The 25,473-nt window shown below is 41.3% G+C and overlaps 9 protein-coding genes across 9 annotated transcripts; 3 read left to right on the top strand and 6 right to left on the bottom strand.

The window, feature by feature from the left end:
- Nucleotides 1–167, bottom strand: CTAM01_15993 (uncharacterized protein; the record flags this gene model as incomplete). Its single annotated transcript, XM_060531986.1, has 1 exon — nucleotides 1–167. A coding segment is annotated over one exon (167 nt), but the record flags the coding sequence as incomplete, so codon positions are not given.
- Nucleotides 168–1,965: 1,798 nt separating this feature from the next.
- Nucleotides 1,966–2,127, bottom strand: CTAM01_15994 (uncharacterized protein; the record flags this gene model as incomplete). Its single annotated transcript, XM_060531987.1, has 1 exon — nucleotides 1,966–2,127. A coding segment is annotated over one exon (162 nt), but the record flags the coding sequence as incomplete, so codon positions are not given.
- Nucleotides 2,128–8,856: 6,729 nt separating this feature from the next.
- On the bottom strand, nucleotides 8,857–9,480 carry CTAM01_15995 (aldehyde dehydrogenase; the record flags this gene model as incomplete). The annotated part of the gene is made up of 2 exons (XM_060531988.1): nucleotides 8,857–9,093; nucleotides 9,160–9,480. The coding sequence occupies 2 exons, from the start codon at nucleotides 9,478–9,480 to the stop codon at nucleotides 8,857–8,859; spliced, it is 558 nt and encodes a 185-aa protein (XP_060373423.1).
- Nucleotides 9,481–10,231: 751 nt separating this feature from the next.
- CTAM01_15996 (uncharacterized protein) lies at nucleotides 10,232–11,031 on the bottom strand (the record flags this gene model as incomplete). The annotated part of the gene is made up of 2 exons (XM_060531989.1): nucleotides 10,232–10,914; nucleotides 10,983–11,031. 2 exons carry the CDS (start codon nucleotides 11,029–11,031, stop codon nucleotides 10,232–10,234), a joined length of 732 nt encoding a protein of 243 aa, XP_060373424.1.
- Nucleotides 11,032–11,482: 451 nt separating this feature from the next.
- CTAM01_15997 (uncharacterized protein) lies at nucleotides 11,483–12,179 on the top strand (the record flags this gene model as incomplete). Its single annotated transcript, XM_060531990.1, has 2 exons — nucleotides 11,483–12,022; nucleotides 12,084–12,179. 2 exons carry the CDS (start codon nucleotides 11,483–11,485, stop codon nucleotides 12,177–12,179), a joined length of 636 nt encoding a protein of 211 aa, XP_060373425.1.
- Nucleotides 12,180–15,533: 3,354 nt separating this feature from the next.
- Nucleotides 15,534–15,794, bottom strand: CTAM01_15998 (uncharacterized protein; the record flags this gene model as incomplete). The annotated part of the gene is made up of 1 exon (XM_060531991.1): nucleotides 15,534–15,794. The coding sequence occupies one exon, from the start codon at nucleotides 15,792–15,794 to the stop codon at nucleotides 15,534–15,536; it is 261 nt and encodes an 86-aa protein (XP_060373426.1).
- Nucleotides 15,795–17,926: 2,132 nt separating this feature from the next.
- Nucleotides 17,927–18,070, top strand: CTAM01_15999 (uncharacterized protein; the record flags this gene model as incomplete). The annotated part of the gene is made up of 1 exon (XM_060531992.1): nucleotides 17,927–18,070. The coding sequence occupies one exon, from the start codon at nucleotides 17,927–17,929 to the stop codon at nucleotides 18,068–18,070; it is 144 nt and encodes a 47-aa protein (XP_060373427.1).
- Nucleotides 18,071–19,538: 1,468 nt separating this feature from the next.
- CTAM01_16000 (uncharacterized protein) lies at nucleotides 19,539–19,922 on the bottom strand (the record flags this gene model as incomplete). The annotated part of the gene is made up of 1 exon (XM_060531993.1): nucleotides 19,539–19,922. A coding segment is annotated over one exon (384 nt), but the record flags the coding sequence as incomplete, so codon positions are not given.
- Nucleotides 19,923–20,745: 823 nt separating this feature from the next.
- On the top strand, nucleotides 20,746–22,336 carry CTAM01_16001 (endonuclease/Exonuclease/phosphatase; the record flags this gene model as incomplete). The annotated part of the gene is made up of 2 exons (XM_060531994.1): nucleotides 20,746–20,964; nucleotides 21,236–22,336. 2 exons carry the CDS (start codon nucleotides 20,746–20,748, stop codon nucleotides 22,334–22,336), a joined length of 1,320 nt encoding a protein of 439 aa, XP_060373429.1.
- Between the last annotated feature and the right edge of the window lie 3,137 nt (nucleotides 22,337–25,473).

Below are 25,473 nucleotides of genomic sequence, written 5' to 3' on the forward strand. Positions count from 1 at the left end.
GTACCGGCCCGGCTGTCCACGGCGCCTGTGATGTCGCCCAGCCGAATTCCGCACCCCCGGAAGGTACTTCGCCACTTCTTGGGCGTGCCCACGTTGGCCACGATGGCCACAGCGTCGAGCTGGCCGAGGGCGCCCAGCCCGAGAGGGGCAGACTTGTCGACGGGCATCTTTGGAGTAGGTTCTCGTCGAGGTGGTATTTTGACTGGCCAACCTCTTGACTGGTTGTCTGACTAGCTGTCCAGGTGGTGGTTTGTGTATTGATGGGTTTGTTTGGTGGATTTGTTTGGTGGATTTGTTTGGTTTGAATGGAGAGCAGCTTTGGGCGATGTTGGAAGCGATGAGGATGGAAAGAATCTTTGCGAGCTCTGGTACGCAGATATTGGCCCATTTGGCCCTTTCTCCGGAAACCTCTACGTCGCCATCAAAGTTCAGAACCTCTGCGGTTGAGGGCCGCCTCCGACCATTGCGGCCGACCATTGCGGCCAACCATTACGGCCGACCTCTGCCGTCGACCTTTCCGGCCGGCGCCGCCGCCGAAGAGGGCAGCTTGCCCATCCCGAATTGAATGGCGGTTTTCGTATCGAAATCACTATATTGCGTTGAGCGCGTGCTTGGGATACATTGCGCGTATTGTGTAGTTAAAAAGTGTACTGTATCGTGTGATTTCCCTTGAAAGCGTGATCCCGTTAAGGTCGATCTTTTGTGCCTGTAAAGCCGGAAAAAAAACCACCACATAATAAATTTATTATAATATTAATAAATCCGTTTTTACGTTTTAATAACTCCTTAATAACCGTATATTAATATACTATAAATTTTTATAATAAGCTTAGGGGTTATTTTTCTAATTAAACTAATATTAATTTTTTTAATTATTATAAAAAGTTTTATAATTAATATAAGGCTTCTATCCTTCTCTTATTTAAAAATAACTTATATTTCTTTAGGGACCGTAACTTTATAATTAGGTTTTTTACTAAGAGCGTCTATTTTACTATTTTCTAAACCTTTTTAATAAATAATTTAGAAATTATACTTAAATAAGAATTCGCTCTATTTAACTTATTATTTATTTAGGTTCTTATTTATTATAAAGTTTATAAAATTCTTATAATTTATATAAACTATAACTTCGTATTTAGTTCTAAATAACTATAATCTTTATTTTTAAAATACTTTAATAATTACTATTAGTTCTTTATTATAAATTTATTAATTTAATTCTATTCTATAAAATATTTTAAAATAAAAATAATATAAATAAAGCTTCCCTTATTTATTTTATTATCCTAAAACCGCTCTTATAATAAAATCTAAAACGTTAGTCTTAATTTTAAAAAGTTTTTAAAAATTTAGGGTTATAATAATTAGTTTAAAAATAACTATATTCTTAACTTTAATAAATACTTCTTTATACTTAAGATCTTAAATAAATAAAGTCTCTTTTTATATTAAATTATTAAAAAGTCTAACTATATTAGTATAGTTTTTAAAAAATCGTTAATAAAAATTAATAAATCCTAAAAATCCTTATATATTTTTAACGTTTTATAATATAAGCTAGTCCTTAACTACTTCTACTTTTAATACTTATATATAAATTTATTTTAATATAATAATATATTTAAAAAAGTCTATTTTCTATATATAAAACTCGTACTTAGAAAGTTTAGTATATAGTTTAGTATTTTAAAATTTTTAAAATACTATATAAATATACTTCTTATATATTTTAAAATTAAAAAAAAAAAGAATATTATTAATATAAATAATAATAAAAATATTGATATACTCCTAAAGTACGTAATTAATTATTATTTAAAAAGTTATTAAAGCGTTAATAAGTCCGAAGGGCATAACGAGATACTTAAAAAATCCTCTATAAATTTAGAATATTATTTTCTATTCGTCTCCTTCTTTAATTTAAATTTAGTTAAATACTTTTTTAAAGTTTATAATAATAAATTAATTAGCTCTATAAAATAAATCTCTAAGCTTAGTAATAAATAATAAAAAATAATAATTCTTCTTTATAATTTCGTTAAGTCTCCTATAATTAATAATAAGGCTTAATTTTCTACCCTTTTTTAATATAAAAAATAAAAAGAATCTTATAAAAGAATTCGATAATTAAATATATCTTTTTTTAAGTTTTTTATTAATATATTCGTTAAAATACTATTATTCTTCTTAATTTATTAAGTATATTAAATAGAACCTAGGCTATATTCTTTTTTTAAATTCGATTTCTATATCCTAACTACTATATTTTAATAATTCTATTTCTTTAGGTTTTATAAATAGTTTCGTATATATTTAGTACTCCTTAAGTATAATCTAAAGTCGTTATAATCCTTAATTATTATTACTATATATAAACTTCTTAAAGCTTTTTATTATTTTAATAAAAACTATATATTATACTTATTCTCGTTCTTTAAAAGTTATTAAAAATCCGTTTAAACCCTTTTTTTTTTTAAATTATTTAGTAACTAGATTTTCTTAAAAAACCTAGCTAGTAATCTAATTTATTTATAAATTATACTTTTATAACTATAAAGTTCCTAGGATAATATTAATATCTCTAGTTTTTATAATATTATATTATAATTATTCTAGCTAATTATTAATATATATTAAGAAGTATATAGTTTTTTAATTAATATATTTATAATTATAATTAACTCGTTCTTTTTTTACTATTTATAATTAATATAAGTTATTTTTCTATATTTATAATAAATTAAGTTTATTTACTATTTTTAATAAAATATAAAATTTTTATACACCGCTATTAATAATAGTATTTAATCCTTATTTATAAATATCGAGGTTAATTTATAAATATACGTTATTACGTTATTTAATTATATATAAAAACTTTTTTTTTATTCTTACCTCTCGTTATTCCTTTATAATTAGCTTTCTTAATTTTTTAATATATACTTTTTTTATTAAATACTTTACTCGCATAGTTTTTATTATTCCCTCTATACCTTAGCTTTTTTAATATAATAAATTTAATATTAATTATATTTATAATCTTCTTATTCTATATATTCGCTATTAAAATACTTTATAAAAAAGTTAGGGTCTAGACTAAATATTATTTTATTATTATTATTAAAACTTAGTAATATCTAACTAAGTAGTTAGTTCTCTATATAAATATCCCTAATAAGTTTATTATTATATTTTTATAAATAAAAACGGCTATTTTATTTATATATAAAATATAAAAAGTATTTATTATCTAAGTATTCTATTTAAAATAATTCCTTATATAGTGGTTTTTTTTCTAGTTTTATAAGTATAAAAGATCGACCTTAATAGGATTACGCTTTTAAAAAAAATTATATAATATAGTATACTTTTTAATTATATAATATATATAATATATCTTAAATACGCGCTTAATATAATATAATAATTTTAATACGAAAACTACTATTTAATTTAGAATAAGTAAGCTACCCTCTTTATTTTATATAGCGGTACTAGTTAAAAAGGTTAATAACAAAGGTCGGCTATAATAATTAGCTATAATAATCAGTTATAATAATTAGCTATAATAGTTAGAAGCGGCCCTTAACCATAGAGGTTCTAAACTTTAATAATAATATAAAAGTTTTTAAAAAAAGGGCTAAATAGGCTAATATTTACTACTCTTTTATTATACTAAAGCTTATAAAAATTATTTCTATCCTTATTACTTCTAATATTACCTAAAGCTACTCTCTATTTAAACTAAATAAATTTACTAAATAAATTTACTAAATAAATTTATTAAATAAACTTATTAATATATAAACTACTACTTTAATAAAAACCTCTTAGTATATAGTTAGTAATTAGTAGGCTAAAAATACTTATTAATAAGTCTACCCCTCTCGGGCTAAGTACCCTCGGCTAGCTTAACGCTATAGCTATTATAATTAATATAAATACGCCCAAGAAGTAGCAAAGTACCTTTTAATAATACGGAATTTGGCTAGGTAATATTATAAGTACTATAAATAGCTAGGCTAGTATAAATACTAAGATCTAATATATCGATACTAACCTAGCTATAATAGCTATAATAAACGGGCTAAAAGTATATAGAGTTAAAATAATAAGCCGGCGCTTTAAATAGCTCCTATAGGACCCCCTAAGTAATAATAATACTTATATAAAAAAATAGATTATATTAAACCTAGCTACCTACGTAAGCTAGTATTAAGAGGTCCTATATACGTTAAAATAAGTAAAGCTCGCCCTATAAATAAACGATAGAAAGTTAAGAGCTATTTTAATTAGTAATTAAGTATAGAGCGCAATATACTTAGTTTTCCCTAATACGTAATATATAGTACGGCCCCGGCGGATTACTCTGTCGGGGGGAAATAATTCCTTATAAAAAGGGTCTTCGGGGTTAAATAAAAAATAATCTTTATTTATATAAGGGGTTATTATAACCTTTTTATATTCTTTAGTTTTATAAAACTAAATAATTTAATTATCTTTAAATAAATAAATATATTCGTATTATAATTTATTATTATTCTTTTTAAAAAATAATATTATTAACGCTAAGTAATATTTTATAATTAATTTCTATCTAAATACGTTATTAAATAACGTTATAAAGTTTATTTAAATTATAAAATAATTTTATTTTATTAAAATAAAAAGAGCTAATTCTTATTTTAATATTTTCTTTTTTAAAATTAAAATTAATTTTTCCTTCTTTTATAACTCCGAAGTTAAAAATTAGTTTCTTAAGTACTTCGATCTTATTTTCGTATATAAAGTCCTTAAGTTATTTTTTAATTTTATAAATAAATTTTTTATTACTATCTACTTTTTATATTATATAAATAAACTTAGTTAGGATTTTATCCGAATTAAGTTCTTTTTTAAACTTAATAAATTATTTTTAGTTTATATAATTTCGTTATATTATATAAACGAGACTACTTATAATTTTTTTTATATTAAGTCCTCTTTTTTTAAACTTAAAAAGTTACTCTTTTATACTAATTAAGAATTTTTACTTAGTTTGTTTTTTAAAAAAGTAAAGTATATCTTTTATAATAAAGTCTATTTTAACTTTTTTTTTTATATTTTTATAAATCTAAGAGAGTATAGTAATATATTTAATATTATTCTTTTAAGAAATATAGGGTTAATAAATAAGTATCTTTTTTTTTATTATTATTATTAAGGTTTTAACTAAAAATAGGGTAATATTATATCCTAATTATTTATTATCCTTAGGTTATTTTAAATACTATCTTATTTATTTTTTATTATTTTAATAAATAAGGTAGTTATTATCGTAATAAGCTATTTATAAGAATTATTTATAAGGGATTTCTTTATTTATAATATTAGCTCGCTTTTTTAAAATAGGTTAATATTAAATATACTTAGGTTATTAGTAGTTTCTAGCTATATATCCTAACTTATTGTAATTATAATACTTAAAATCCCTTTTTTATTATAATTCTTCGCGTTTAGTAATACTAAGATCTATAAGTCCTCTATACTATTTATAAGTAGTACTTTATTAATTATTATTTTAATTATTAAGGGGTTATTAATTTATTTAAAAACTACGCTAGGGTTATTATTAATACTTACGTTCTGAGTTAAGTTCTTATTTACGTTCCTTTTTTTCTTTTCTTTTTTTATAAAACTAGTTATTAAACTTAATAACGAGCTCGTTATACTAAAAAAAGTTATTAAGTTTATTAAATTAAATTAGTTCGTCTTTAATTTCGTCCTTTAGTCCTTAATGAAATATAAATATCTTAATATTATTTATAAAGTCTAGTTAAATACTAAGATATCTAAATTTAATAAAATATTCTTTTACTAACTTAGTTTATTATAACTATATAAAGTTATATTTAGCTTATTATTTCTTATTAAGATCTTAAAATAAGGATTTAAAAGCTTTTTTAAACCCGTTAAAGCTATAATAAATATTACGTACTTTAATAAAATATTCGTTAAACGTTTCCTTATTAAAATATTCTTCTTAGATTAGTTTAAACTATTTAAAAACTCGTCTCTTAAAAAAACTAGCGGCGTATATAACTTTTTTAGTTTTATTAATAAAATCCTTATAATAAAAGTTCTAATAATTCTTAACTTAGATTAGAAATCCCTTAAGGATTCTTAAGGTATTATTATAAATAACTAATATATTAAACTTAAGTTTTTATTATTCTCTTTAAAAAGGAATAATAATAATATTAATAACTCCTTAAAGTATATTAACTTATTAAGTTAAATATTCGGCCTTTTTAGTTTTAATTTCTAAGTAACTTATAGTTTCGTTAAGTATAGCCTATATCTAAGTAATATCTTTATCGTTTTTTTAAAGCATTTTTATATAATAATATAAATTTTTAAAATAAAATCAAGTTCTTTTTTAAAATTTTTAATATTTTTCTTTTTTTTATCTAAGTTTTTAAAAAAGGTAAGTCCCTTACCCTTAAAATTAGTTAAAAAAGTAAATAAAATTACTTTAAAAAACATCGTTCGTACTATTTAATTAATTTTTATAAAATAAACTTACTAAATAAAAATAATTAAAATATTATAACTAGCTAGTTATAATTAATATATAAATAAAAATTAAAGTTATAAGTACTAAATAAATAGTATTATAATTATAAATAGCTTCTTTAAAACTATATTTATAAGTTATAAAATAAATAAAGCTTTAGTAATTAATTATAATCTTATTAAAAAAAGTTTTTAATAAAAATAGCTAAAAGCGATTATAAAATTTAATACTAAGTTAATTACTAAAAAAGCTATAAAAAGTCTATTTTTAAACCTAGCTTAAGTTTATATTATATATAAGTTTCGTTCTTAAATATATTTTTTATAATATTCTTATTTATTATTATCTAACTATTTATTAAATAATCGTTTATCCTACTTATTTATAATTATCTATTTTATTTATTTACGAGTATCCGTTCTTTATTTTATTATATAATCGTAGTTATATAACTTATTTATAGTTTTTCTATTTTAAGAAGAGTTATTTTAAATCCGTACTTTTATATATATAGTATAATACCTACCACAGGTTCTATAGGGCAAGGCCTTAGCCTTATTATACGTATTAAGTCGTAATAACTAAGTTTTATAAATAGCTTTAAGTATTTATAAAGCTCTCTAGCTTTTTTAAAAGTTAACTAATTAATAACTAACGTTATAAAGGCCTAGTTAACGTCTTTTTTAATATTAATAATTAATTAACTAATAATTATAATCTAGTTTAATAATATAACTAAGCTAAGTAATACTATTGAATTAATTAGTAATTTACTTATATTAAGTAGCTATAGCTTAGTTACTTTTTAATTACTTTATATATTATCTCTTATTAAACTAACTAAACGAGTAATATTATAATAAGTTAAAAAAAAAGCGCTTTTTAATAATAACAGAATTATTTACTATTTTATATTTACTAAGCTCTTTTTTTATAAATAAACTTAATAAGACTAAATATTACTATATTTAGTAACTAGAGGATATAAAAAATATATAATAATAAGAATAATAAGTAAATATTATTAATATAGTACTCTTATATAAATTTAGTTATTATATAACTCCTATATCTATTTAGAACTAATAATCGAGGTTCTTTTTGCGGGTTAACCCCCCTCGTTATAGGGGTATTAGTTTAAGGTAAAAAAACCTTCTTTAATTAGTTAAGGGTAGTTTTATTAATAATTTAGCTATTATTTATTACTATAAACTCCTAATTATAGTATAGGTAAAGTTCAAAAAAGAACTATTATTACTATACTATTTTCCTTTTATATATAACTAGTAGTTTAATAGCTCTATTATTAATTAAAATACACTTAATAATAAAAACCTAAGTATATAATCTAGGCTCTTTTTTCCGTATTATTCTAGTTTTTATTATACTTAAAACTAAGCTATTAAATCCCTTACCCTTAAGGATACTAGTCTTATTTATATTATACTTATTAGCTTATTTAATATTTTTAATTTTTAATATATTAAATAATCGAAACTAGGGCCTAATAACTTTAATAATTACTTTATTAATACGTTTAAAATTAATAATACGACTTTTTTAAACCTTAATTAATAAGTTCTTTTTAAAAAAAGTATCTATTTATCTTTTATTAATAAAATTAATATCCCCCTAGGTATATAAAACTTATTTAATAAATTCCTTAACTTATTTATATATTAGTATAATATCTAAATTATATTAAATATAAACCTATTTAGCTAGCTTATTTTCTTATTAAAAAAGAAGTCTCTAAAGCTTAGTAAAAGCCCTTACTTAATTCTAATAGCCCTTTATATAATTACGAAGTATTAATTTTAAAATCCTATAGTTAATCGAGGCCTTATAAAATAAAAAACCGTTTTTAATAATATTAAGAGCCTAACTAATCTTATTTTTAATATATAAAATTATAATATATTAATAAATAATTATAAAAAAAAGAATTATATTTAGACGATTTTTATAATTATTATAATAGTTTATATATTATAAGTTAGATTATAATAAGGTAGTTAGGAAGAAATTGAGGGGGGGCCAAATGTAGGGGGGGGCCAAAAGGGGGTGGGGCGACTTACCAATTTCCCTATGGCTGTGGATCCAGTGAAGCTGATCTTGTCAATGCCGGGGTGACTTGTCAACCAAGGGCCAAGGTCGTCGTCTCCGCTCAGAGACTGAACCACACCCGGCGGAAAGAACTGTTGTGCTAGTTCAACTAACTTCAGCCCACAGTACGGTGTGAATGGTCTGCGAGTTTCTTAGCATCCATAGCATAAGTTCCCATTGTGCCAACATCCTTACGATGGCTTGACAATGATCACATTTCCAGTCAGGAGGGCCGGTGCGATTTTGCCCGTCGCGAGAAGCAAGGGAAAGTTCCAAGGAACAATAGCGCCGACTACACCCAGAGGAGCATAACGAGTGATAACGGTGCGGTGATCGGTGTCCTCTACAACATCCTCCGATAGTGGGATACCGGCCATGCCACGAATCCAGCTGATCGCAGCCTCTGTCTCGGCATCTGCTTGAGGTATCTAGGAAGTGTAAGCGTAGCTCGGCAATTTGATGCTACAAACATGACTGCGGCTTAGCATTCATACTGGCTTTCCTTGTTCAGAGATCAGCAAGTCTCTGAACTGGGTTCGGTGGCTATCCACAGCATCCGCATATGCCAAAACTGCCCTCTTTCGGTCTTCGTACGAAACTTTCGACCATGCTTTGAAAGCATCTTTTGCTGCAGCGACGACAAGATCAAGATCCTTGCGCGTAGCGATAGGGACCTCTGCTTTCGCAGTCAGGTTTGCTGGATTAATGCCATGACGATTCTTCTCTGTTGGAGAAGGTTTTCCGTCGATAATTTGGACAAAATGATCGTTGAAGCTCAATGCCTCAGAGCGGCCGGTCTTGGTAGTGGCGGACATGACGCGTTGCACTTACAGCTTGGAAATCACCGACTGTAGAAACACAATTTGTACCCCGCACAGATTGTTGAGGTTAAACTGACAGGCTCGTAATAAGTACAGATTGGTACGAGGGCATCACTCAACGGATATCTAAGACATTTCGGTAACTCAGCTGGCAGCACGAATACCCCGCATCTAGGGACACTGCAAAGACCGGACCGACCGCCGACACATCTAATATCATCTCCTTCTAGATCCTCGGCTGATACGAAAGCCTTCGGGGAGCTTCTGGCCCATATCATATGTCTCTCGGTCCGCGATGTTCTCGTACACCCGTACACCTACTTCACCCTCTTCTGTAAGTACATCACGAGACTCGGGAAGGTTATACTCAGCTCTAAGCTATTTCACTTGGTGACTTCAAATATTGAACTTTCTTAGCAACGTCTCTCCAGAAGGTCTATAGATGAAGAAACTGCTAACAAGGCTATATTTCGTCAAGGCTCTTTGACCAGTTGCAGCTTGCTGATTGGGTAGGAAATGCACAATGAGCTACAGTGTATCAGGAACTGTGTTTCTTTCATCGACATCGAGTACTGCTCGAGAGTTCTAGTAAGATGGAAAACGATTTCAAATCCTTGCGAAAGTCAACCCCGAAAGCTAGCCTCTTCGCACCGGATGATACGGGCCCAACGCTTTGCGGAAATTGAGCTTATAATCATTTCGCAACACTTCCCAAATAATCATCAATCTGAACATCAATCTTCTTTCAAGTCTTCCAAAGCACAAATATGGCATATCCAGATATGCTTGCCGTTCCTACAACAATGACTGGCCAAGCACTAGGGAACACAGGTGCGGTAACAAACAACAGCATTCCTCGGATCAGCCGTCCACGCCACGCAGAATGATACGGTGCTTCTGCCTCTTCTAGATTCTTCATGATACATTTCCCTTGAAGTCTCCTTTTCTGAGGTCCATCAGGCATGAAGCAAGTAAAGAGAACGGTATAGGTTTGTCTAGCAAACCACCAACAATTGTGGTGAAGGAATGTATAGTCGGATGCTGTTTGGTGGATTATTGAGAGTATGTTTGCCATTTCCGCCAACGTTGGAGGCAACGGACCAAGATCGACATCGTGTAAAGTCTCGTCGTCATGGTGAACCAGGCTTGACTTACAAGGTGCCGGTATGAACATCAACTTTGCTTCCTTGTCTGTTGCCTGCTTGCCCAAATGGCCCGTTCGTTCAAGTCTAACCCACGAAGTTTTTGCCTCTTCTTGACCTGTGATGCAGACCAACAGGTACTCGTGTTGCAAAGTGCTGTGCTCTCTGCTCCATATGACCCGGGTGACTAAACCAGGTGTCTGGTGGCTGATAATATGGCGAATGATGCCCAAGCCTTCTTGTCCCAAAATTCCTTCCATCTCCAGTCGCGTTTGTAGCACCGAGCCTGCGACAATAAAGAGTAAGAACTGCATTTGGAGTTTTGTGATTCACTGATCTAACCATTTTGCTTACCTGTAACTCCTTTGGGGGTCGTTGGACCTCGACTCTGTGATGCACCCATGATTTGCTTGGAAACTAGTTACTATCTCAGGCCAAGGTCGAAGAAGAGAACAGACAGGGCGATCATCAAAGGACAAGAAGCGAGTTGCAGGCAGTCGTTGCTAAGAATTTCTTTAGGATGTCTTGGAGATATGCACATTTATATTGCCACGGCCGACGCCTCTTTCGGTGGCACTGCCTCGTTTTGGCGTTTCTTCCTGAGTCGGACGCGGTGCAGTCCAGTAAGGCAACCGAGACTAGCACCTAGCTCAGCCAACAAAGCCAAAGATCGTCAGCTCGCGATGCGATAGCTTGTTGAGCTCGACATAAATAGTGGCCGTGTCTTGCGTGACATTTGCAGTCAGGTGTCATACTCTTACACTCTCCTACACCACATCATCTACCCACCTCCAGGTTTCTGCGCGCTTTGACTGCAAACTGGTTCAAGGCTGAGTCCTTTCTGTTGAGTGAAGATGGCTACGACATCAACGCCACGATCCCCAACCGGCGGCCAGGGACCATCAATTGTGTCGGGAGCCACAGGCACCAACCGGCAACCCCCGCATGCTAGTGCGTCACGGCCACATAATCCGCCATTTTCTGCGTATCTTCAGCTTGTCGCATTTACTGCCACTATCACGGTTTCCGTTTCCATCTCGGCTAGCCAAGGATTTGCTACGGGAGGAAACTTCTTCGGTGTTCCTCTAACCAATGAGACTGATCCACCCATAGCAGCTGCCGTTCAGGCTACGGCAGACGCTTCGTACTGGCTCTCGTGGGCAGCAGCTACATCCTCGGTCTCATTGATGATCGCACTCATTCTACAGTTGATGCAAACAGATGAGATGTTCCTCGATGCGCTAGAGAGGACAGAGGGGGGCCGCAGCCACGAACTACCAAGAGCAGTCGTGGGGGCTGGGAGTTGGGTTGCTCTCTTGTTACAAGCAAGCGCATTAGCGTTCATAGGGCAAGCCCTGAGGGCGATTAACAGCAACAGCGGGAGCATGATACAGGTAAATGCCACTCTTATTTGACTTCTGGTGCTGGTGCATTGTAATTCTAATCTCGATCCAGTGGGCACTACTTGCCGTGGGGACAACTTTCGTGACCTTTTACCTACACACCATCAAGTTCCAGGACACGGTTAGGGACTTATTCCGAGATACCTGACTTGAGTGAGTGGATATTCCTATGACTGAAGAGTTTTACTTTAGTTACAAGCGCTGATAGCGGAAGTGCTCTGATTATTGTAGAGTTCAATTGCGCGAAGGATAGAAGAATTTTGGCCGGTAGATATCATGCGATCTGGAAAGTTTAGTGCTTGAGCGTCGCTTCAAGTCCCCCGATGACTTAGTCTCGGTTGAATGTGTAAAGACCTCAAGACCTCCAGCATGGGGTTGAGCAAGATGAGCGCAAAAAAAAAAAAGGTTTTACTCTTTATACTTGAAATTTAAGGCGACAAACACCCCGTCTGTTCGGGTTCGTTCATGAATTATAGACTGTGACTATTGTTTTTTGTTTGACCGTGCATCCTGAAGGGCTAGAACATGCTTAGAAGGTAGCAACGGAAAAAGTGGTGACGTCTCACATGAAGCTTGATAGAGAGTACAAAGGTGAAATGATCTATACAGACCTACTTTGACAAGTGGTATGGATCGCTCCATGGCGATTAGTGTCAAGTTGTTACCCAACTACATGTGATATTCCCTTGGTGCCAAAGCAAACCATTCGAAACCTGTTCCCATAGGTTGCGATCATACTACCTCGGTAGTGCGTTGAGAGTCTGTACAACATCGCTTGGGCAACATGAACAGTCGGCTTAGAACCACTGGTGTGAGGTGTCATTGACTTGCTATAGAAGGAGGTGATGCCGCAATATCGAGCATGCATTCAATTCAACTTAGCATCTAGGGAAACGACAAACGTTGCCATCATCGACCCAGACCTTGAAGGTGCTCGCGGTATTGATACTTGATGGTTAGTCTACTATTCTATGGCACGAAAACACTGGCGAGGTTGAGCCACCCACTTCATGATCTCGTCCACTTTGTATCATAGTCAGAATTTGTGGCCAGACACCTTCTATACATCGCCACAATTGCAATATGTCTCTAGTAACTAGACCGATCTATCGATTTGTTTACGATACTTTGATGACAAGTAAGTCGCCGTTTCAGATTACAATTACGAAGCCTTGGCAAGAGCTTTGATATTAATTCGCGCGCAAAGAAAGACCCTCATTTCCACGATTCATGGAAAGACCACTATCATTGAGATGTGTTAATAAATCTTAACGCTAATGATCGCTGACTTTGATTAATACCAAGGCCATGCGAATTACAGCCATGAAGTGGCAACTATATTAGCACTCACTTCGTACTCAATATACAGCCAAGGCAAGTCAAAGTGCTCAATAAATAACAGAACCCGTCCAAGGCAGGCATGCGTCTAGTAGCAGAATGAAATGACTGACCACACTTTGACAATCATACTTCATCTAAGCGCTTATTAACAACTTCAAATAACTTGGCGACTACGATTGCCCCAGTCCTTAACAAGATCGTCGACGGGCCGAATATGGCAATGATCATATGATATGAATCTAACAGCTCTATCGATGCCATTCAACCTGTGGAAAAGCTACCTTCAAGCGTGGCGAAACATCCATTAAGAGTTTGCCTAATGCTATGCGACTTCCAGTCTTCAGCGTCGCATCGTAAGCAACTTAACTGCTGTGCTATCGTTCTCAGTCCTTGAAACCAGCTGTCACCCCGAAACTCTCCGAATATTGGTCGCCGCCATCCTAACTACCGAGGACTTTCCACTGTTAATACTGTCTGTAAGTCGCTATTACATCATGGTGTCATGCATGATCCCAATCACCGATACTATTTCAAGAGATTCATCATACGTTTATAAGGTTTAGAAGACCGGTGATATACCCTCCCAAACGCGTATGACGACCGTAACAAAACGTCAACCTGTTCCAAACGCCCATCAGTTTGCTTCTGTCGCACACGGCAACGGACAATCACTTGAACATATTCACCGTCTCACAAACTCTGTAGTCGCATAAACAGAAACCCTTTTGAGAAGTCCCAGAGTGGACAAGTCGCCGAACTGATTGTCAGCGGCGCGGTCTGAAACGCGAGCCTGCTGAGCAGTCCCCTCGCTTCAGCAGCCCGGCGCGGGGTGGAGATTTCTCTCCTCAACGGAGAGGAGCCTCCTTCGTCTTCGGATGATCAAGTTGCCATGTGGTCTCCCTACCAATGTGTCATCGGCAGACAAGCGACGGTCAGAAAGGCCAGGCCTTTTTCTTCCTCCGTCTGATGTTCGGCAAATAGCGAGAAAATTCGCCTTTAGGTTTATGTAGAGGCTTGGCTCTTAGACCGGGCGATGCCGAAAAGTAAAGCTATAGCAATACTATCTTGCCTCTGTTACAGTGATAAGTCTTCCTAAGCCATTATGCAGCAATACCATTGTCGCCCACGTCCCGATCGCTTCGCCGAACGTTGCATCGCATACCTGTACGTCTACTCAAGGGCAGAGATTAAGTCCATATGCGGGATGTCAACAGCACTCACTATGGCATGAGAGCAATTATTACTTCATTCTAGAGCAGTCCAGCATCGCACAATCACGAGTGATGATGTTACGGCAATTCGTGATCGTGTGCAGCGGTAGCTGATAAGACCCTGATATGCCGACTAGGACGTATCGGTCAATACAAGCAAAATTCCACCCATGTAATCAAGAGTTTGAGGGAATGTTCCTGGATGATCTCAATTTTCAACGGTGGCCCGGTGGGCGTCACAGTGGGGGGTTCGTGTGTCCTGGCCTGCAGCAATCAATACTCTCTAACCGCGTCAATCCGGTCTCGACGCCGAAGCACGTTTCTCACCTTCTTTTAATCGAATTCCCTCGTTCCAGACTATCTCTTGCTCATCCACCTCCCAGGTTCCTTGAAGTTCCATCTATTTACACCCCCAGCCGCTGTCTGAAGGTACGCATCACGAACCCTGACAGCCACGATGCCAGCTCTTAATACGACGAGATTATTGACCAGGGCCTAGACAGGGCTCCATCAGGGACAAGGGTGTTATTCTGAGTCCTGGCCTATTTTGGAGTGAGGGTCAGTGCGGGAAGGATGCAAGAAAAACGGCAGGCTATCCATCCCTCCACCGCTTCTGCTTCTTGATGGACCAAAACCGCGCGCCGCGCCCTCATCGGCCGCATTGACAGCTGGAGCTTGGATGGGTTTGCAGAAATGGAACCCCCGCGCGTCCACTTCAGCTGCTTGTGATGATGCCAGGTGCTGGCCGCCGCCCCGCATGGTCAAGCGAACGCAAGGGAGCTAGGCGGGAAAGAGGGGAAGCTCGTTGCTTTTCTTACTCCAAGGTGCCCTTCGCTTACGGTTTGACACCTGGTCAATATGAGACTAACGATTATTGAAAGGCCCGTCTGCGATGTGATGGAATGACGCTGTGATCCTCAGTCCGCATTCATATCTTGAGTCCGGGTAGGTCAGAAGAGAGGGGCAAGCAGGGTGCAAGCCGAGGGTCGTCTTCGTCGTCGGGAAATGCTACAAGTCAAGTTGAACTTGTGATCCTTGAGCGCACGGACACGGTGCAGATGGAGCAAGTCTGTCAGAGGCGGAGGAGAAGAGCAAAGATGTCTACTGTGTGCTGCGTGGGTTCGTGAAACGCGTCTGGTGGGATGAATGTGATATCGGACGCTGGCAACCAGGGGAGGCCCAAACGCAAGGAAGAAGAAATGACGCTCCATCAGATATGATGAACATGAACATGACCTTCACGTCACGTTTTCAATGCGTTTGTTTGTATTTCATCTCGATTACGTATATCGACTGGGTTGTGGCGTTGTCATTTTTGTCTTGGAAGATCGGGAAGATGGGCGGCGGTGCAGCCGGCGAGTGGGAGAAGCCGGAGCCTGCTCCGGACCCCAGCGCCACATCCGTTCCGGCACACCGAGTCCATTCCGAGTACAACCAAGAGCCTCCGGTGGGCGGAAGGCTGACTTTCGGAGCGTCCGCTTTGTGGCATCTCAAATCAGCAATGTTCTCGAAGAGGGGAAATTCAAAAAGTCAACTCAACTTTTTGCTTGACTTTTCCCGAGAGTTCAGATGCACACAGACCCATTGTCTCTTCTTGGTCCGGTTGATATCATGTAATTTAGCTCACCTTTTGGATCCATCACTTTCCTTTTCTCCACGTTTTCTAGACGCTCGCGAAACAATAGGTACCGCAGCAATCGCCGTTTACTACCGGCGTGTTCCGGAGTGTAACCACGCATCCTGTTCTACTTCGCTCTGGACTAGAGGCAAGATAGCAGAAACGCACTGTGGTCATCCCAGCCTGAGATGTGATGTGCCCAGTTTCGCATGAACGTCTTCCCAGAAGCCCACGCATCGGACAAAAAGAAGGAAGAAAACGTGGATTCAGCGGGGATGGTCCTGTCCTCGCAAGTTTCTCCAGCCGGCGTTGGTGTGAAGGAGCTTTGATCTCGTCGAGCGATCTCAACAGCTTGTCCTCATCGCTGCCTACAGGGAGAGCCCCGAGACAATTGTCAGCGATACCCCCTGCCCACAAGCACCTCGATATCTGCATCGCTCTCCCCACCACTGCATATGCAACTCCATCACGCCCACGCAACACCCTACCTGTTCCCATGTTTCCAGCTTTTTCATAGTCCTTCATTCCGGATTCTCGATTCCCTTGCTCTTGGACCCGGCTCCAATTCCACAATCGCCAAGCATCGCGATGACGAATTCTATAAGGATACGTTAAAACGGGCGCAAGGCTCCACATCAAAGCTTTCAGGGCTTATTGACAACCGGTAACCGGACAGATCTTCTGGCCCGCCTTCATGGCAGGGCAGAGGGGTAAGACTGAGCGCAGACTACACAGTAGAGATCGCCAACCCAAGCTTTCCAAGGAACCCGTTATCATGACCCGTCCGAGTGTGCCGAAGTTTTCGCTGATTTCACGCATATCACGCAAGCAACCTCAACATGGACAGGCCTACCTCTATCCCCCATCCATTTCAGCGCTCATCGGGGTCCAGAACAGGGGTGAAAAAGAACCCGTCTAAAACAAACCGACCGACCGTAACCGTATCATGCTTAATATCACCTGAAAAGGTGATGAAGATGGAGTGTAGTGTACGAATAGCGTCCGGCCCGTTTCACCAACTCAGACCCCACACCCTCGAACGGTACCGTTTGACACTGTACCACTCCAGGCGATTCGAGGAGAGACTTTGTAGTCCATCGACAGAAGGGCAAGATTCCCTTGCTGGCATGCCGCTGTCAAAGACGGGGCCCCACCGAAGAAATGGCCGGATGGTAACTAAATGTTACGGTCTGGACCCTCTCCGTTTGGTCAGGAATATTGCATGCAAATATCATCATATGATCGCAGAGGCATGCATGAGACTCGCCAATCTGGCTTACGACTGGTTTGGTAAACGGACGGCACTGGGAATTCTCGGCAAATACCATCACGATGCCAGCTGAAAGGCCTCAAGTCTCATTCCTCTGCCGCAACTTGCTGGACCTCGAAACAGGCCTTTGGACTTACCCCAAGCGATCGTGAATGACCTAGTGATGATCGATCACCAAGATCAACGGCCGTGATGCTCATTCAGATCAATGCCCCCGGAATCGAGAGAAAGATTTCAAATTCGGCCCATCCATGAGAGCCCTCCAAAAGGATTGCCGGACATACCACCTGATCCATCCGTCTATCGAACGAGACCGTCGGCTTGTGGTGCCTTGTAGGGCTAAGATAGTCTCACGTCGACCCCGAAAAGTGTCAATAACACCAGTCACTATGACCTCCCGTTTCCGCATCCACAACCGCATCCATCGCAAAGCATAATCACATACTGTGGCCAATATGCGAAATCTCACAACGCAGGAAACCCCCATTGCCAGGAAGGCCCACGGAACCCGCGTCTTGTCTGTTCCCAACTTGCCTGCCACTGCCCCCCATCGCATCACATCACCCCTCCGCATGAAGAGTTGCTCAAGACCATCCTGAGACCCGGAGCTCAGTCCTCCCGACCAAAGCTCGCCTGGCGGTCCCTGATCACCGCTAGGGCCGTGCGCAGACATTCCCAAACAAGCACCGAGTCAGAGTCCTGCCCTCTCTCACCCTCCCTTATCCGCACCAAGGCTCAGATTCAGCTGTCTTATCTGTCTCCTGCCTTGGAAATAGTGGTTTCCCTTGCAGGCTTCACAGGGAGAAGTTTGCCTCCCTCTGCTCATGGAGGCGATGCTACGTGAATAGAGTGACGTCTGAACGGTTGCATATAGAGGATGTTGACCATTGAAAATCAGCTCCGTTGAGTCATGATGATGGTCTTGTATCGTGACGAAACCACTTCTACCAAAGTTTGTCAAAACAACTAGTGGACAACCAGCCGTAGTCTCGTCAACGCGGTCGCGCTCGCGATTACGCTCACTCGTCATGAACCATGGAAATGAGGCTAGCTAGCAGCCAAGAAATCATGTCAGGAACCCATCCGTGGCGCCACGCCGTGTGGCACCAAACTTTCTTAGCCCCAAACACCCATCCAGGAACAAAGGGCGTCATGCTTTTCTCGGGGCGCTCTTTCTCACGCCTCTCTCGAGGCTCTCGGTTTTGGCGACCAAAGTTAGCATGGCAACGATGGGTTCATCTCCCCACTGTGGCTTTTTTACCACGCTCTCAAACTGGAATTCCAACGTTCCCAACCACCATGGGACAATACTCTAAACTGCATTCTATTCTAAAATTGGAAAGCTCGGGGTTATGCAACATTCGATAACGGCGGCTTTCATTACCACGATGCCGGCCACAGCAGCAAACGGGCCCAGATCTATGGGTACGTGGAAAAGCCACAAATTGGTTTAGAATCATAGTTTGGTACCGCATCAGCCTAGCTGGACCCAAGTAGAGAGTGAGAGTGAAACTCAGCGCCGACCCAGCTGCTCGGGTCCATGGAACTTACCGGTTGCGAAGGGCAAAAAGTTCAAGGCTCCGCACGTCTTCTTCTCCTTCGGACCTCGGCGCGCCGACTCGCAAAACGACACCGGGTTCGAGGGTTGGGGGGCGAAACCCGGCCATACCATGGCAGCGCCGAAACAAAGTCGCCGGCGGGGAGGACCGACGACGGACGGGCCATCCTCTGCTTCGTCTGACCCAGAAATGACCCAAAGGCACCGAGTGGCCGGTTCCCACCACCGCACCTCCGCCAAGTCGCATTTTCTCTTTCGCAAGCCGAGCCGTCGCAAGGTCGTTCCGAATCTTGCCAACGGATGCCTACCGAGAGCGAGATGACTTCGTCTTCTTCTGCTGCATCGCCGCAGAAACGGCATGATAATGGTTCGCCCGGTAAAACTCGGATGGTGCAATCTGCGCCTCCGCATAGACACGTCATTCCATCTCAAAAAATGAGATCAACTGAACGTGTTCGACCCATTCCTAACTCGGCACCGAACGCTTGAGCCGAGTTGCCCTTGTTTTCCTACAGTTTGCGGATACTCGCGACTCCTTCTCGGCAGACTCGGCCGACGGAAGTTATTGACCGAAGAGAAAAAGAAACGTGTTGTTGAGGAACCCCAGGATTCAGGCTGGTTCGCCGAGGGACGATAAAACGTCGTGAGAATATCTGCCCCTCGTGGGGGGCCAGGTCGTTTGAAGAAATAGTCTCGACAAGGAGAACCCCTCGTCGACGAATCTCATAGCCAAGACCCTCCACGTGGATCCACGTGCAACTTTTGAGCCTGCCGGGCAGCACAGGATTGAGGAAAACCACTATGTGAACCTTGAAGAAGCCAGCCCCTGCACAGCAGTCGGTATCTAATTCTATCCAAGTGCGTTTTGTAGCTCCATCAAGGTAATCAGTGTCATCTAAACAGCTGACCGTCTAATTATACTTGTGGACAATATGTTTACCTCAGAGTATAACTCCCCCCTCTCTCTATGATATGCACGGTCAGCATGTCTGCCATGCCTAATTTCAATAAATTGATAAAAACGTGTCATGCCAATGGAGTATCATTATTGAGTGTAGCGATGCTACTTCACCGCACGTGTGTATATATTTCGTGTCGATATTATACGGATACCATATTCCATCTTTTCGTCCGGTGCTGCTCCCCCTTTGTCCGACCTTTACGACCGCTCCGCATCTAACGGCCCGGACATGTGCAGCATTGACCGGTGGGAGAGGTTACATCGTCATGTCGATACGTCGATAAGGACGGGGTAGAACGACCGATTTGGGCACCAGTGCCGCGGCAGTGAGGGGTTCGAGGGAGATGAGCATCAACCACCGTAAAGATGTTCCACCCATCACGAGTCAAATGTAGATCACGTTGTGCCTATTGCTTGTCACCTTCCCCAAATTCAACTGTAAAGCTGTTGTAATCTTGCTTGTAGCCCTGGTTCTTTAGCACATGCCACATCGTGTGAAAGTTAGCCAGGGTGTTTATGTCTGGTTCGCCTCGTGTTGCCAAGAGGGGAGTTCATAGTTAATTACGTTTGAGTTGATGGGAAAAAGGTTCCTTTAAATATCACCACTGCTCGCCGTTTCTCTCGCATGTAGTTGGGATTTCGTCTCCAGCCAGCGCCGCTCTGTCCCTCTCGCTCGCCCGTCGATCTTTCTTCCCTTCCCTCCGTCCGATCAAACATCCCACGTTGCGAAACGAGCAGAAGATCCAGTCGCTATCATGAAGCCCACCAGCCTCAAGATGCTCCTCGCCGGAGGCGCCCTTTCCTCCGGCGCTCTGGCCCAGACGAGCGGCGACCTCACCATCCTCGCCATGAACGTCGCTGGCCTGCCCGAGATCCTCCAGAACAACGAGGTGCCCGGCGACAAGACGACCAACTCGCGAACCATCGGATCGTACTTCGCCAAGTACAACTACGACATCATCAACGTTCAAGAGGTGAGTCTTTGCACAAGAGCAGCAATCTATTCCCGACAGCTGAAAAGCTATTTCTTGCTGTTGACCGCGTGGGCTGGGGTCCTGGGGAAAGCGCATGAGCCACATGTTGCTCCGTCCCTGCGTCAATGCAAGGACATCCACGACTCGCGATCCCAGCATTTCCCATCTGTCACTGTTTCAAGCTTGAACTCTACTGCTATCATTAGCCATGGACCTCCAAGAAATGGCAGAAAATAGCAAAACAGTACTATAACTAACATACCGAAAACAGGACTTCAACTACCACGCCTACATCTATGAGACGGACACGCACCCTTACCGCACCGCAACCTCCGGCGGCGTGCCCCTCGGCTCCGGCCTCAACACCCTCGCCAACTATGACTGGATCGAATTCGAGCGCGTGAAGTGGTCAACCTGCTCCAATGCCTCCGGATCCGACTGCCTGACGCCCAAGGGCTTCACCTTCATGCGCCTCCGCGTCGCCGAGGGCGTCTACGTGGACGTCTACAACCTCCACACCGACGCCGGCACCGAGGCGGGCGACCTCACGGCCCGTAACAGCAACCTCCACCAGGTCGCCGACTACATCGACACCTGGTCCGTCGGCAACGCCGTCCTCGTCTTCGGCGACAAAAACTCCCGCTACACCCGCACGTCGGACCAGATCGGCGTCTTCGCCTCGCAGAACGGCATGCGCGACGTCTGGCTCCAGCTCGAGCGCGCCGGCGTCGTGCCCACCGTCGAGACCCTCTGCGCCAACCCCAGCACCACAAACTACTGCGAGACGGTCGACAAGGCCTTTTACCGTGGCAACGCCGTCGTCAACCTCGAAGCCACCTACTTCAACTACGAGAGCAGCAAGTTCCTCCAGTCCAACGGCAGCATCCTCACCGACCACAACCCCATCACCGCAAACTTCACCTGGTCCCTCTCCTCCACCCTACGCCAATCCGACTTCTCCGGCGGTCCCCACGGCGACTGGTTCTCCGACCTGCCCGCGCTCGCCAGCAAGTCCAAGCCCAAGGCCTCGGTCCTGACCTTCCGCGGCGCGGACCGCCTCGACTCCGTCGCCGTCACGCTCGCCGACGGCACCGTCTTCACACACGGCGGTACCGGTGGCACGGCCGCGACGCTGACGCTTGCTGCGACTGAGTACTGGACCGCTGCTAAGCTCTGCTGGGGCAAGAAGAGCAACGAGACGCGCAACTTTTACATCCAGGCGACTACCAGCACGGGCCGAACGGTCGCGGCTGGTACGACGACGTCGGATTGCGCGACGCACACGGCGCCTTCGGGATGGCAGATTGTCGGATACTTGGGACGGGACGGGGATGAGATTGACAGGTTGGCATTTGTTTATGCGCCTCAGTAAGAGAATGTAAAATCATGGACCTTTTGCATTCTTTAATTATTTAATGCGGAGCTCGGCAATCAGATACCGACCATAATAAACTTTAAACCCCGCCGGGTTGTCTCTGATATATCGAATTTTGTGTATAATGATTCTTTCTTCTTGTCGATCTTGTTCTGTCTTGTCTCGATTCGTCCCGGGTTCCTGAATTTCCGTTGCACCGGATACTCGTGATCAGCGCCGGGGGTGGACTTTTTTGAGGTAATCTCTAGCAAAAGGTCCCAACTGCTCAGTGCAGTGCGATTTCGGCCGAGGAAAGCCTGGCAATCAGTCCATGGACCCTAGCAACCACGCGATTCATGAATCAGGGTCTGCTCCGACGACGAAAAGCTATCCCGATCGGCGGGAGCTTGCTGCCTGACGACTGTACGCGGCATAGCGTCCGAAAAACCTATGGCAACGAAAAGGCTCATACGCCCCTTTTCTAGAACGGCATGAACGGCTGGCCCTAGCCAGGCTTGACTTAGGAACTTTGAAATTGGATCTTTGTTCTTTGTCGATCACTTATTCCTTGTCGCGTTTCCTCCAGCGGTTGAGCGGTTTCTCGTTCACCGTTGGAGCGGCGGAAATAGTTAGCTAACTTCTTCGAATGATGGCGGCAATGAATTATGAGACATGCACTTGGCAGATATAATCATCTACCGGTCTCTCTGCAGGCACACTAGCGGAAGATCCCAGGTCGTCTCGATCTCTCTTTTGATAAGGTAATAGTTCGTTAATCTCACGAAGAAAAAGGGCCGGGTGAGGATAGACCATTCGATATGACCTTTCACCAGCCAATAGGCAGACGAAGTGACTCTTCTCACCCATCCCCGGATCGAGACGGAAAAAGACGATCTTCAGGGACCTGCGTCGACCTTCGGGGCTAAGCAGACGAACACGCTCTGGCCACCACGCCATGGAGGCTCGCACGTCCGTTGCTCCGGCTTGCCGGCTTAGAAGATGTCTCATTTCCATGCGACGGCCGCGTCTTGGCATGAACCTGTAACAGGTGCTTGAACGGGTTTGAACTAAGCTTGAGGGAGCAGTGGCTTTTGACGAAAGAACTCGATTGACTAAGAGTGGCTGATTGAAGACCGTACTTATTGTTGGAGGCGTCCATGGGGGCAAAAGGCTGAATCGAACGGCGTCATCCCCAACTCAAGCCAACGTACGGAGTACCCTTTGAGGGCCCGTGTGGTAGCTGCCACCAAGCTTCACAGCTGGTGAGCTGCAATGGTCGATGTGAGAGTTGTTGGGCGTGGCAAGTAATTCTCGGCCGCCGGCCTTTACAAATGTCGTGGTCAACCTCGATCAACCGTCACATAGTTAGGCCCCGACTCATCTCGTGGCGGCTGGCTTGAAGCACAGCTTACATCTTGTGGGAAGGCCGGAGATACCTTCCCCGCGGTACCTTCGCAGTCCTCATATGGAGGCCGAGATGCTGCTACTGCAGATTCGAGAGTCCCGATAGCATTCGATGCTACCTTGATTAGACCGAGATCCCCAGGTGCCATAGCTCCTGATAGCTCTGCCATCTCAAGTCGACAAACATTCGTCAGCCGCTGATCAGCACGGAAGTCTTTTAGCTCTTTGAGCTTTGACTCCCCGACTGCTTGGTGGCGTGAGATTATAGTAGGATGCTCAATCTATATCAGAATGATGCGAGGGACGTATACGGCGAAAGAACGAGCAAGCGACTTTCGGGGGGTTGTTTCCAGGATCTTGCTTCGAGGGGTCAGGATACGATCTTGTTGAATGTTGCGACAAAACGTCATAGCACATTCTCGAACTGCTGTGGTGCGAATCAAGACTAATATTGCACCAGCCACCCAATCTAAGGGCAGGATGCGAACGCGATTCGAAATTGAGAGCGTGCCAGTGAAGAGATTCGAATGATCATCGTACACATGAACATGACCCTCATTGTTGAATGGAGTGCAGCTTGCAATATGTTGGTGATGACGAGTGCACAAGAGAGGCGCCCGCGCCGAGTAACATTGAATCTGACATCTTGGAAAAGTCTGGCCAGCGCCCTGGATTCGCGACGCAATGGTTTCCGAAGAACAGAGTTCAGCCAACTCGCGGAACATGACGCGATGTGCTACTAAGATGAGACGGCGTCGAGATGATTGTGAAAGATTGGATGGGCGGGCAGGTCGGGGTGGAGATCGAAGGATCAGTTTGTCCGCCACGTCCGCTACTCAGGGTCCAGCCGCCCCGGGGAAGCACGTCGAAAGCCCGCCCGAGCGCCAGAGGTGCAGCGGTTTCTGCGGTGTACAAGCCTATGGTTAACCTCCGCCATGTCAGCCAAACGTTGATACCACGCCTGGAAGATACATGGTGGTAGGTTTGGAAGTGGCTTGAGCCAAAAAGAGATCCCTATAGTAGGGACCAGCAACACATTTGCGAGGTGTCTACGCATACTAGGTCGAAGTTGCGAGGCTCAATATGGTACAATTTTGCAGATGACATACAAATGACGATCGAGCTGGGAGCGACGCAACGAGCGGCAATACCTAGACGAGCCAAGACAACTCATGACACCCCAGAAACCCCAAGTCGGTGCTGTAACATCTGCAAACATGGCCGGAAGCCGGGATGCCCATCGCCATGCCTTGCTGCATGAATAGCATGCATTTAAGCAGTCCTCAACTCCATGGCGAGGCAAAATCGGACCCAGGAGCCAGGAACCAGTGTAGTTGGGAAAGCCGAGGGTCCCGGATGCTACTGGAGAGGCTCGGATTTCGCTGGCTACACCCAGCACTACGGAGTACTATGGGCTTGTTGGTGGTGATGATGATGTGGAGCATATTCCATTCCGGGCGAAATGTTTGCTTCCTGTTGGATTGTCGTCGTAAATGCAAGTGATAATTGAGTACGCCTTAGCGGTTACAGGAACCTCCTCCGGGCTCCTGGGATGAGTAGGTGAGCTTCTTGCAGGAACGGAGCTTGCTACCGATCTACTCATAGACGACGGACTTGTAATCTGCATACCGCACTCTGGCCACCAAAGTTGCCCGAGTTGAACGAGGCCGATCGACATGGTCTGACGTGATGTTTGCTAGACCTAAAACGCCGCCGAATACTTGCTGATCAACACGAGGCGAGGTTGTTGA

This window comes from Colletotrichum tamarilloi, assembly GCF_030869305.1.
Source record: "Colletotrichum tamarilloi strain Tom-12 chromosome Unknown Scaffold_190.1, whole genome shotgun sequence".
NCBI classification, from domain to species: Eukaryota; Fungi; Ascomycota; class Sordariomycetes; order Glomerellales; family Glomerellaceae; genus Colletotrichum; species Colletotrichum tamarilloi.